The sequence below is a fragment of the Rhinopithecus roxellana genome, chromosome 1 (genome assembly GCF_007565055.1).
Source record: "Rhinopithecus roxellana isolate Shanxi Qingling chromosome 1, ASM756505v1, whole genome shotgun sequence".
Lineage (NCBI taxonomy): Eukaryota > Metazoa > Chordata > Mammalia > Primates > Cercopithecidae > Rhinopithecus > Rhinopithecus roxellana.
This window is the reverse complement of record NC_044549.1, coordinates 201,473,632-201,487,005: the sequence shown is the minus strand read 5'-3', so window position 1 is coordinate 201,487,005 and position 13,374 is coordinate 201,473,632. Positions and strand designations below refer to the sequence as shown.

Genomic DNA, 13,374 nt, shown 5'->3' with positions numbered 1-13,374 from the left:
AGAAAGGGAAGAGATTATCCACCTAGAGTAAGCTTGTACCAGACACAAGGCTTAACCAGGTCATAAAGAGGTCTGCTAGGAATATGGGGGGACCATATCATTTTCCACTGTAGCCTCTGGCAGCTCCAAAAGGAGATGTAGATATACACATGTGCACCTGTGTGTATACTGATCACCTGGGGAGCTTTTTCACCGCATGGACAACCAGCTCCCCACAGGGCACCTGAGAATGGGAGCGATGTTGGAGGCGGCTCTATATTTTGAAAAAGTGCCTCCAAGTATTCTGATGTAACTCTGCTGCCTGGTTTGAGACTGTTTCCTTGGGACAGACTCCTGTGTCAAGTGGCCAGGATGGAGGACACCTGATCCTGTCTCCCTCTAAGCCGTAACTTGTAAAGCAACTAAGAGTCAAGCAGTTAAGAAACCACATCTAAGTGGATTTGGGCGGAGGGGGGATGGGGGGTTGGTCACAGAGGGACCCAACTTTGAGTAGCCCACTACACCCACTGGTTTAACAAGAGAGCTGCACTGAGACCCCCACCCCCCCACGCCCACTTCAGCTCTGTAAGGTTGGTGAAAGCTGGCACTCTCTACCCACCCTTGATGCTTTCAACAGTTTTATTCCCTGCACTATTTGGGAGGCACAAAGCTGGAATCCACCAGAGCAGTCATTCTGTCTCTGAGATCCTGATGTCCCAGGAGTTATTTGGGGCTATTTCTCACACTGGTGAGGGCATGCTTGTCCCTAGAAGCTCTAGCCCTTGGCCACTCATCCCGGCAGGAGTTGGACTTTACTCGTTTTCCCCACTCCCTCGAGGTCTCGCATCTCTCACCTATTCTTGCTGGGAACAGGCACTCTAAGGGTCCGTTCGGGCCTGTGCCACGCTAAGCTTTACAAACAGCAGGGCCGCTGCGCGCCGACGGATGGCGAACTTGGCCACTATGGAAGAGAGGACCCCCGGCCGCCAGGCCCGATTTCGGCCCGCGTCCCTAGCTCTGCCATCCCAGGAGTCAAGGGCGCTGCGGACCGCCCGCCCCCGCCGATGCCCTCACCGTTCACCATGCTTCCGTCGCCTTCCCCAGGCCCGCCGGGGGCCATCCCTGACTCGGCCTCGGCGGCCTCCTTGGTGCGGTCGGGGTGGGCGCAGCCTGATGAGAAGCCGCGCGAGCGACCCTGTCGCCCAGCAGCGCGGGGACCCAGCGGCCGCAGGCGCGGAGAGATGCCGGCGGCCAGCGCCATGAGTCTCCTGGCGGCCGCCATCGTGCTCCCGCCGACCCTGCGGCCTGTGCGCGGCAGGGACCGGGCGAAGAGAACGGGAGCAGCCGGTCCGAGCGCCGCGCGCCCCCTGCGGGACGGGCGGACCCGAGGCCCGAGCCTAGGCGAGGGCATCGGCAGCCCGCCCTCGCTCACCACAGCCCTGGGCCTTCAGTAGGCGGCTCGGCGCGGCCCAGGGCTAGGACCCTGCCAAGCTCACTCTCCAGCAAATCCAAACCAGCTGTCAGCTGGATGGGAGGCAGGAAGATGGAATGGGGCTTTTGGGGGGAAAATAATGCTAATCCTTAGCTCAATGTCATCTAAGGAAGTTTCAAAGTTAGTTCCCTCTAGGTCCTAGCAATTGTTCCTAACTACCGCTCACGTGCCTCTGGCAAATTGGCAGCCCCATCTTATTTAGTGGCTTACAAAGTAAACCTGGTAAAGATCTGGAGCCAGGGCCGGGTGTGGTGGCTCACGCCTGTAATCCCAACACTTTGGGAGGTTGAGGCGGGTGGATCCCTTGAGCCCAGGATTTTGAGACCAGCCTGGGCAGCATAGTGAAACCCCAACTCTATTAAAAGTTTAAAAAATGAAAAAGAAGATCTGGAACCAGGCCAAGGAAGACCTCTTCAACATAAGCAGAAACAGATTTAATCCCCAGGGCTGGAGGGGAAGGCGAAAATACCCAACTTTAGACCAAGAATTGAGTTGGTCCAGCGTAAAGTCCAGCAGTCAAAGTACTGTTCCTCACCAGGCGCAGTGGCTCACGCCTGTAATCCCAGCACTTTGGGAGACCGAGGCGGGCAGATCATGAGATCAGGAGATCGATACCAGCCTGACCAACATGGTGAAACCCCATCTCTACTAAAAATACAAAATTAGCTGGGCATAGTGGCGCATGCCTGTAGTCCAGGCTACTCGGGAGGCTGAGGCAGAAGAATCGCTTGAACCCGGAAGGTGGAGGTTGTAGTGAGCCAAGAGCATGCCACTGCACTCCAGCCTGGGCAACAAAAGTGAAACTCTGTCTCAAAAAAAAAAAAAAAAAGGCCAAACACGGTGGCTCACACCTGTAATCCCAGCACTTTGGGAGGCCGAGGTAGGAGGATCACAAGGTCAGGAGATTGAGACCATCCTGGCTAACACGATGAAACCCCATCTCTATTAAAAATACAAAAAAATTAGCCAGGCATGGTGGCGGGCGTCTGTAGTCCCAGCTACTCAGGAGGCTGAGGCAGGAGAATGGTGTGAACCCGGGAGGTGGAGCTTGCAGTGATCACGCCACTGCACTCCAGCCTAGGCGATAGAGCGAGACTCCATCTCAAAAAAAAAAAAAAAAGTACTATTCCTCACTTGCTAGAAAGCCAAACAGGATTTCATTCCCAAAATATTCTGCCTGGATCTTAGCCAGATTCATTCCTCTTCTGCCTATGGCCGTGAAGAGCAAGGCTTTGGGTCAACTGTGAATCAAACTGAATCTGCGTGTTGTGGGTAATGACAGTGCAGAGCCAGGGCCTCAAGGTCTCTGTCCCTTACAGGGGGCCCTGGACAGAGGCTGGCAGTGTAGCTGGAGGTAAGCTGGTAGGGAGGGATGTGTTTGTTTTACGAGTCCAAGTCTGAGTCCGATGAGCTCTGGGAGAGCTTGTTAAAACAGGCTGCAGGGAGCCACCCTCAGTTTCTTATTCATTAGGTCTGGAGTGGGGCCCAGGAATCTGCTTTTTTTTTTCCTGGTGAGATGGAGTCTCACTCTTGTTGCCCAAGTTGGAGTGCAATGGCGCAATTTTTGCCACTGCAACCTCTGCCTCCTGGGTTCAAGCAATTCTCCTGCCTCAGCCTCCCAAGTAGCTGGGATTACAGGCACCACCACCACACCTAGCTAATTTCTGTAGTTTTAGTAGAGACGGGGTTTCACTATGTTGGCCACACTGGTCTCAAACTCCTGGTCTCAAACTCCTGGTCTCAAATGATCTGCCGGCCTAGACCTCCCAAAGTGCTGGGATTACAAGCATGAGTCACAGCGATGGGCCAAGAATCTGTATTTTTTTTTTTTTTTTAACATAGTCTTCCTCTTATTGCCAGGGTGGAATGCAATGGCGCAATCTCAGCTCACTGCAACCTCCACCTCCCAGGTTCAAGCGATTCTCCTGCCTCAGCCTCCCAAGTCACTGGGATTACAGGCATGTGCCACCGTGCCTGGCTAATTTTGCATTTTCAGTAGAGACGGGGTTTCTCCATGTTGATCAGGCTGATCTCAAACTCCTGACCTCAGGTGATCGCCTGCCTCGGCCTCCCAAAGTGCTGGGATTATAGGCGTGGGTCACCACACCCGGCCGAATCTGCATTTTTAACAAGTTCCCAGGTGATGCTGAAGCTGCTGGTCTGGCACTGCACTCTTAGAATTGCTGGCCGGCTGGCCAGGTGCAGTGGCTCACACCTGTAATCCTAGCACTTTGGGAGGCGGAGGCAGGCAGATCATCTGAGGTCAGGAGTTCAAGACCAGCCTGGCCAACATGATAAAACCCCATCTCTACTAAAAATACAAAACTTAGCCAGGTGTGGTGTTGGGCACCTGTAATCCCAGCTACTCAGGAGGCTGAGGCAGGAGAATTGCTTGAACCTGGGAGGCGGAGGTTGCAATCAGCTGAAATTGTGCCGCTGCACTCCAGCCTGGGTGACAACAGTGAGACTTCATCTCAACAACAACAACAAAAAAAAGAACTGCTGCCCATGAAAAGAACATGGAATTTGAGTCCTAATACTTGGGCTTAGCCTAAATTATATGACTTGCCAGCTGAGAAACCTGGGCAATTTCATCAACTGGGAAAATTAGAACAAACTTGCTCTACTCATTCTGTGTGGCTGTGGATAGGATCAAATGGGAATATTCAGAAGGCTTTGCACAGTGCTGTGTTGGAGAACCCCCCACCCTCTGAGGTCTGAAACAACAGGGAAAGGTCCTTTAGAGACACACCTGGGCAGAGTGGTACAGCTTCAACTCCAGCTTTGCCATTTACTTCTCGGTGGGTTTTTACCCGGAAAGAGGCAAAAGGGAAGGTGGCTTTGGCAGCAATTGTGTGACACTGCAACTGTCACACGTGGACACCACCATCTGTATCAAACACCCCTACCCAGATCATCCATATTGGGAATGAAGAACATGATTCTCCCAGGACTTGGCATTTGGCCAGGTGGCACATCAATTTGCCAAAAGCCTAGATATCCACATTGCCTTATGGTAAGTTTCAAGGATTGTTAACAGCCTAAATTCCCTCAAGAAAATCTAGAAGCTTACCTAGCCTGGTAGTGGCTGCGATGGCTTCGGACAAACTTTGAAATGGTATTTGAGACCAGGCGCAGTGGCTCATGCCTGTAATCCCAGCACTTTGGGAGGCCGAGGCGGGCGGGTCACGAGGTCAGGAGTTCGAGAACAGCCTGGCCAACATGGTGAAACCCCGTCTCTACTAAAAATACAAAAATTAGCTGGGCATAGTGTCGCGTGCCTGTAATCCCAGCTACTCAGGAGGCTGAGGCAGGAGAATTGCTTGAACCCAGGAGGCGGAGGTTGCAGTAAGCCAAGATCACGCCACTGCACTTCAGCCTGGGTGACAGAGCAAGACTCCATCTCAAAAAAAAAAAAAAAAGAAAAGAAAAGAAAATGGTATCTGAAAGCTGAAGGAGACAACAGTCTAGACAGAAAGGCCCAATCTGGACAGCAGGACCCAAGCCCTTTGTGGCACTTGAGGAAGCCCTCAGGATAGCACTCTGTTCTGATAGCCATTTGGCATAAGGTTGAAATGCCATGATTTCTTAGATTTGCTTCCAAAGAAGCCAAAATGAAGAGCTATACACAAAGCAACACTGGTCATGAGTTGTTAATTGTTGAAGCTGGGTGACAGGTACTTGCAGGTTCATTATACTATTTTTTGTAGTTTATAACACATGTGTTGAACAGACGTTTAGATTTTTATGTTAAAAAAATAAATCAGGCCGGGCACGGTGGCTCAAGCCTGTAGTCCCAGCACTTTGGGAGGCCTAGATGGGCAGATCACGAGGTCAGGAGATCGAGACCATCCTGGCTAACATGGTGAAACCCCGTCTCTACTAAAAAATACAAAAAAACTAGCTGGGCGAGGTGGCAGGCGCCTGTAGTCCTGGCTACTTGGGAGGCTGAGGCAGGAGAATGACGTAAACCCGGGAGACAGAGCTTGCAGTGAGCTGAGATCTGGCCACTGCATCCAGCCTGGGCGACAGAGCGAGACTCTCTCTCAAATAAATAAATAAATAAATAAATAAATAAATAAATAAATAAATAAATAAATCAGCCAGGCGCAGTGGCTCATGCCTGTAATCCCTGGGAGGCTGAGGCGGGCGGATCACGAGATCAAGAGATTGAGACCATCCTGGCCAACATGGTGAAACCCCATCTCTACTAAAAATACAAAGGTGGCGTGTGCCTGTAGTCCCAGCTACTCGGGAGGCTGAGGCAGGAGAATTGCTTGAACCTGGGAGGCGGAGGTTGCAGTGAGCCAAGATTGTGCCATTGCACTCCAGCCTGGTGACAGAGTGAGACTCCGTCTCAAAAAGAAAAAAAAAAAAAAAAAAATTCCAGGGATGCCAACCAACTAGTTTGTTCCCAGGGGGTTCTTTGTCCCTGGTTTGGTTGTGTCCCCACCCAAATCTCATCTTGAATTGTAGCCCCCATAATTCCCATGTGTCATAGGAGGGACCTGTTTGGGAGGTCATTGAATCATGGGGGCTGTTTCTCCCATACTCTTCTCATGGTAGTGAGTAAGTCTCACAAGATCTGATGGTTTAACAAGGGGAAACCTTTTTCTTTTTTTTTTTTCTTTTTTTTTTTTTTTTGAGACGGAGTCTTGCTCTGTTGCCCAGGCTGGAGTGCAGTGGTACGATCTCGGCTCACTGCAAGCTCCGCCTCCCAGGTTCACGCCATTCTCCTGCCTCAGCCTCCCGAGTAGCTGGGACTACAGGTGCCCGCCACCATGCCTGGCTAATTTTTTGTATTTTTAGTAGAGAAGGGTTTCACTGTGTTAGCCAGGACGGTCTCGATCTCCGGATCTCATGATTCACCCGCCTCTGCCTCCCAAAGTGCTGGGATTATAGGCATGAGCCCACTACACCCGGCCTTTTTTATTTTTTATTTTAATTTTTTTGAGATGGAATCTTGTTCTGTCACCCAGGCTGGAATGCAGTGGCATGATCTCAGCTCACTGCAACCTCCGCCTCCTGGGTTCAAGCAATTCTCCTGCCTCAGTCTCCCAAGCAGCTCGGACTACAGCTATGCGCCACCATACCCAGCTAATTTTGGTATTTTTAGTAGAGACAGGGTTTCACCATATTGGCCAGGCTGGTCTTGAACTTCTGACCTCATGATCCACCCGCCTCGGCCTCCCAAAGTGCTGAGATGACAGACATGAGACACCATACCTGGCTGGGAAAACCCCTTTCACTTGGCTCTTTCTCTCTTGCCTACCACCATGTAAGATGTGCCTTTTGCCTTTCACCATGATTGTGAGGCCTCCATAGCCACATGGAACTGTGAATCCATTAAACCTCTTTTTCTTTTTCTTTTTTTTTTTTTTTTTTTGAGATGGAGTGTCACTCTGTTGCCCAGGCTGGAGTGCAATGGCCGGATCTCGGCTCACTGCAAGCTCTGCCTCCTGGGTTTACGCCATTCTCCTGCCTCAGCCTCCCGAGTAGCTGGGACTACAGGCGTCCGCCCCCTCACCCGGCTAGTTTTTTTGTATTTTTTAGTAGAGACGGGGTTTCACCGTGTTAGCCAGGATGGTCTCAATCTCCTGACCTCGTGATCCGCCCGCCTGGGCCTCCCAAAGTGCTGGGATTACAGGCTTGAGCCACCGCGCTCGGCCTAAACCTCTTTTTCTTTATAAATTACCCAGTCTCGGGTATGTCTTTATCAGCAGCACAAAAATGGACTAATGCAGTCCCCTTTTCCTATTCATTTATTTCAATTGGGTTCTAACAGCAAGAGTCACCCTGAGCAAGTATTTCACCTCCACAAACCTCACTGACTCTTGTAAGATAAGGGCAACTCTTTACAGCAGCTCTGAGAACTCTTCTGCTTCTGTGATCTTCTCCTCACTGGTCTAGAGCAGGAGTTGGCAAACTACAGCCTACAGACCAAATCCAGCCCCCTGCCTGTTGTTAGAAAGTTTTATTGGAACAAAGACACACTCATTTACTGTTATTCTATTATGTTATTTGCTATTATCTATGACTGCTTTCATTCTATAATGGCAGAGTCAAATAACTGCAACAGAAAGCTTATGACCCACACAGCGTAAAATATTTATTACCTGATGCTTACAAAAAAGTTTGCCAACTCCTCCTCTAAAGGACCTCAAAGACCGGGTGCGGTGGCTCATGCCTGTAATCCCAGCACTTTGGGAGGCGGAGGCGGGTGGATCACCTGAGGTCAGGAGTCCAAGGCCAGCCTGGCCAATGTGGTGAAACTCCATCTCTACTAAAAATACAGAAATTAGCTCTGGGCATGGTGGCGGGTGCCTGTAATCCCAGCTACTTAAGAGGCTGAGGCAGGAGAATGGCTCAAACCCAGGAGGGAGGTTGCAGTGAGCCGAGATTATGCCATTGCACTCCAGCCTAGGTGACAGAGTGAGACTCCATCGCAATCAATCAATCAATCAATAAAGGACCTTAAAGAAAGTTAGAAAAAAGGGCTGGCCACAGTGGCTCATGCCTGTAATCCCAACACTTTGGGAGGCCGAGGCGGGCAGATTGCCTGAGGTCAGGAGTTTTGAGAAACCCCATCTCTACTAAAAAAGTACAAAAAATTAGCCAGGCATAGTGGCACATGCCTGTATTCCCAGCTACTCAGGGGGCTGAGGCAGGAGAATCACTTGAACCTAGGAGGTGGAGGTTGCGGTGAGCCAAGATTGCGCCATTGCACTCCAGCCTGGGCAACAAGAGTGAAACTCCGTCAAAAAAAGAAAAAAGAAAGTTAGGAAAAAAGCCAGGCACGGTGGCTCATGCCTGTAATCAGGAGGCTGAGGCAGGCGGATCACTTGAGTCCAGGAGTTGGAGACCAGCCTGGGCAAAATGGTGAAACCCCATCCCTACTAAAAATACAAAAAAATCAGCTGGGCATGGTGGTACATGCCTGTAGTTCCAGCTACCAGGGAGGCTGAGGCACAAGAATCACTTAAACCCAGGCGGCAGAGGTTGCAGTGAGCCAACATTATGCCACCACATTCCAGCCCGGGTGACAGAGCGAGACTCCAGCTCACAAATAAATAAATAAATAGAAATAGAAAGTTAGAAACAATAAAACAAAGGCAAAAAAAAAGAGGGCCTTAGACATGCCCCCCTTTCTTTACACCACCGTTAAGCCTTCTCCGTATTCTTGGAGGAGAGAAAGTTGATTCCTTTGCCTGTGAAAAAGGAGGGAAGTTCTGAAAAAAGAAAGGGTTTACTGGCTCAGTGATCTCTCTATCCACTTCTGGATCGGGTATGACATCTGGTACTACATGTGCTAAACAACTACATCTAGCAGCACAGAGTTAAGGCGTAAAGGATCTGCTGAATACACGGGAGAATGCTTTAGGAACCTATACTTCGGAGGCCCCAGAAAAAGGCAACAAGAGGAAGCCCAAGGTAGTTCAGGCTTTGGGGCAGAGCAGAGAACTTCTAGAGGGACAGTGGAAGGGACCACCAACACCTAAAGAAACCAGGGGTCTCAGCCTATATTTTGGCAACTTACCCAACCATATTTAGATATATTACACATGGTCAAAATGGCAAGAAAGGATCCACTTGGCTGGCAAGGAGACGGGTAGGAGGAGCTACAGGAGCCAGGTGGGTACCCGACTGCCCTACCAGGTCATCTGTCCTCATGGCTTCCCCTTCCACATAAGTCGCAGGTCTCTCTTTTTTTTTTTTTTTTTTTGAGATGGAGTCTTGCTCTTTTGCCCAGGCTAGAGTGTACTGGTGCAATCTCAGCTCACTGCAACCCCCACCTCCCACATTCAAGCAATTCTCCTGCCTCAGCCTCCCAAGTAGCTGGGATTACAGGCATGCACCACCACGCCCAGCTAATTTTTTGTATGTTTAGTAGAGATGGGTTTCACCATGTTGGCCAGGCTGATCTTGAACTCCTAGCCTCAGATGATCCACACACCTCGGCCTCCCAAAATGCTGGGATTGCAGGCGTGAGCCACCATGCTCGGCCAGCCACAAGTCTCTTGACGTAAACCACCACATCAAGAAGAGGGCACACATCTATCCGAGGCAATGGAAAGGAAAGATCAGTTTTGTGGCCCCCAAGATCCTGCCAGAAGTGTCATCCCATGGTGCTTTCTGTGTCTCAAATCTGAGTAGGTGGGGCAGAGTGACAAGGGACAGCCAGAGGTGAGTTTCTTGATATACTCACCCTTTACCCTGGAAGGAAGCCTTGGGAAGACACTGGCAGTGGGGGAAGGGGGGTCAAGGAGGCAGGGAGGTGATCATTTTTTTTCAGTTCCAAATCTGATTCTGCTGAGTACGGTGATCAATATAAATGGCCACCATTTTCTGTGTACTGTTTTCCTTATATGAACACCAGAGAGACTGTTGCTGTAACACATCTCTTTAAGGGCAGGAGCACCAGTAAAGCCTCTAGGGAGCTAGAAAGCACAGGGGAAAGGCCTGATTGCTATCTGCAGGCTAAGAGGGCTGTTGCTTCTAGCTGAGAGAGAGAAGGCAAAATGCACACACCCACGGATGCCTCCTGGAGGCGTAGCTGTGAGAAGAGACCACCAGGCTCAGGGGTCTAAGAGAGCACAGCACATGTGGGGCTGCCCCAGAGGCAGCGACTGCCCATCCTGCAACCAGTGTTCTCCTTTGCACGTGCTCAAGAAGGCAATGCCTAGCCAACTGCCTGGTTAACCCCAACTAACCGTCTTCAAGCTTAGCCAAAGCACATCTGACACTCTCAGAGCCACTCACCTGCCATGTTGGAAATGTTAACGTTCAGCCTTTTCGAGTTACAGGGCATTTTAAGAAAGAAAAAAAAAAGGGCAATCAACTCTTGTTTTGGTAACGGTAGGGGGGTGGCATTTCTTTAAAACCTAAGTCAAATGGTCAGGGGGCTAGAAGTACTCATTTCTATCCTGCTGTCAGTAGTCAGGGCCGTGGCAGCAGGAGTGTGGAAACTGCCTGGGACGCAGCAGCAGCATGGGCTGCAGAAACTGAGGTGCTCTGTGTTCCAGCACTCCTCCTGAGCTCTTGACCTTCAAAGCACTTTACAGACAGACCCTAGAGTAGACGTGCTGTCTCTAGATGAAAAAATGACTCTATGACCTAAAACAGGGCTCCTTCGGCTAGGCAGAGGGGTGTGGACGGCAGCCTATAGGGCGGAGAAGAGCAGCTATCAGGACAAAAAGGATTCCAGGAGCACTGACCTTAGCAGGCCTGGAAAAGGTCTATTAATAAGTCTGAGGGAGGAGAGGAGGCGCTCATGTGCAGCGATGCTTCCCTGGGTCCTATCCCTGGCGCCATCCCTGGGTACTGGTAGGGCCTGAGGTAAGCTGCTACTTACCCAGTGCTCTAACATTCTCCCCAATCAAAAGGACAGCCTACCTTGCCAAATGGACTGAGAGGCACATTTTAATGTCAGTAAAGTGCTTTGAGGTGCCACATGGGAGACAGGAAAGCAATCTGTGTGTATCCCCAAACCCTCCAAGATGGAGAGCACTAGGGCTGAGTCAGGGCTGTCTGTTCTAGCCCTGTTACAAGCACCCTGCTCTCTGAGCCACCTGATCAGGGACTTCTAGAGCCTCGATGCCCCAAGCCCTGCAGATTCTCCATGCTGGTGCTAAGAGAACCACCCAAACTGAGCCTAGGCTTTAGTCCAGGCCACACAAGGAGGCCCAAGAAGACTGGAGGGTCCAGGCCATGAGTCCAAGGATCATGAAGAAACCTAGACTTTTCCAAGTAATTTCTCCCTCAGGGCTCCAACAGCTCTGCTAATCCCGCCCTTCCTCACTCATTTTCTGGAGGCCTGTGGCCCTGGCACCAGGGCTCCCATTGCCACCCGCCTCCCCACAGACCCTGGACCAAGCTGTTGCTGGAGGCAAGGCTCCTCCCTTACCTCGAGAGATGGTCCCTCCAGGGGCAGGGTTGACACACATGGGTGGAAGGCGGGGTGGGGGAAGTTTGCACTGACGCTGCCTGTGCTGGGCCCGATCTGGGGAAAGAGAGAGGGCATCAGGGCGACATGTTCTCACCCCTCACAGTCACAGACCCCTGAACTGACTCACTCAGAGCATCCATGAGGAGCTCTGGGCAGCAGGGCTGCTAGACAGTGCTGGGAGCAGCCACAGGTTCTGAGGAACAGCACTAACAACGCCACATGGGAAGAAGGCAAGCGTCTCATATGATGTGATATGTGACAGCCTTGGAAAGAGCCCTCAAGCTCTTCCTGTCCCCTTAGCTACCCCCTATGAGGTTAACACCCATCCTATATACTTCTCTTAGTTGTGAGGATGTGACAGGACAACAGGAGAAAGCTGAAAGCTTTGGTACCATGTCAACTCAAAAGCACCACGTGTCTGCTTCTTATGGTAGCTTTGCTGTGGGTTCCCGGGATGGCTACCTCAGCCACCAAATCTCAAATCATTCTTTCCCTCCAAGAGCTGGGCAAGAGAGGGACAACTGTATTATGTGGGTCCAGCTTGAGAGCTAAAACCAGACCCACACACACTTACCAGCCTTCTCCCTCTTTCTAAAAGAGAACAACCTGCCATTCCAAATACTTCCATTCATTCGGGGGCTAAATGCTACTTATTAGTAACCAGAAAGTACATTTCTAAGAAGTCCCAAAAACTTGAGGTACATGAATGAAAATTAAGACTCACTGAGTCTTCCACGGGAAGGTGGAAATACATGGGTAAGGAAGGCTTAAGGTCCTTTTAAACCACCTAAATGGTGACATTCAGAGAGTCACTAGTCTGGGGGGTGGGAGAAATGCATGCGCTCTTTGCTCTCTTTGGCCCCTGGTTTCAGTATAGTAAATGGGGTAGAAGGGGAGCAGAGATGGCCACACACACCTGAAGCTTGAGAAACCACCTGTTCTACAAAGACGTTCATTTGTGGAATGCAAATTGACTCATATACAATTAGTAAAGAGGAGAAAGATATCAGTAAAACATAACTCTTGTTTCAAAAAATTCTGAAGGCAAAGGAGCTGCAAAGGCAGGAGTAGAACTGTAATCTTCAGCAGGAAAGAAAAAGCCCTTTCAGCTATTTCTTTTTTTTTTTTTATTAAAATCGAGTGCCTATAGAGAATCAAGGTGGTAGATACAAAGGTGTTCACTATACAATTTCTTCAATATTTCAGTATTTTTGAAAATTTTCACAATAAAATATTGGGGAGGAAGCAAGTCCTGCACTCCAACCCTCCTCCCTCACAGTCCCAGCTGCACACACTCCTTTACCACAGTGGCTGTTTCAGAGCTCCACCTCCACCTGGGCTTCCTCAGTAACTGCCAGCTCTGCTTGCATTAGAAGGCTCTTTGTAGCTGGGTGCAGAGGCTCACGCCTGTAATCCCAGCACTTTGGGAGGCCAAGGCCAGTGGATCACGAGGTCAAGAGATCAAGACCATCCTGGCCAATATGGTGAAACCCCGTCTCTACTAAAAATACAAAAATTGGCAGGGCATGGTGGCGTGTGCCTGTAATCCCAGCTACTCAGAAGGCTGAGGCAGGAGAATCACTTGAACCCAGGAGGCAGAGGTTGCAGTGAGCCGAGATTACGCCATCCACTCCAGCCTGGCCACAGAACAAGACTCCTTCTCAAAAAAAAAAAAAAAAAAAAAGAAGACAGCTCTTTGTACATTTGTAGCATCACATCACCCTCAGCTGCCTGTCTAGGTGGTCCAAAGCATCTTCCCAAGCACCAATGATTGTTTTTGTCATATTTTGGTCACAAAGTTGCAGCTGCATTGGCCCAATTCTATATTTCCCATAAGCTCTCTTATAATATTATAAATGTGTGATTTTTTTTCTTTTTATTTTATAGGTATGTGATTTTACAGAAAACATACATAGGGTTACAGCAGACGTGCTTGTAGGATCTTCTAGAACTAAGT

The 13,374-nt window shown here is 50.0% G+C and overlaps 1 protein-coding gene across 5 annotated transcripts in view; it reads right to left on the bottom strand.

Annotated features, from left to right (window-relative positions):
• The window catches only part of DHX30 (DExH-box helicase 30), a 52,570-nt gene that overhangs the window by 24,893 nt on the left and 14,303 nt on the right, over nt 1-13,374 (bottom strand). For 2 of the 5 annotated variants that reach the window (XM_030936529.1, XM_030936511.1), the window contains 2 exons: nt 11,376-11,471; nt 10,232-10,260 (listed from right to left, as the gene is read on the bottom strand). In XM_030936529.1, the coding sequence (XP_030792389.1) occupies nt 10,232-10,238 (7 nt within the window). In that variant the 5' untranslated portion in view covers nt 10,239-10,260; nt 11,376-11,471. Of the gene's footprint in view, nt 1-1,053; nt 1,406-10,231; nt 10,261-11,375; nt 11,472-13,374 lie in introns of those variants that run through there. The other 3 variants (XM_030936519.1, XM_030936526.1, XM_010374741.2) reach the window with 2 other exon arrangements.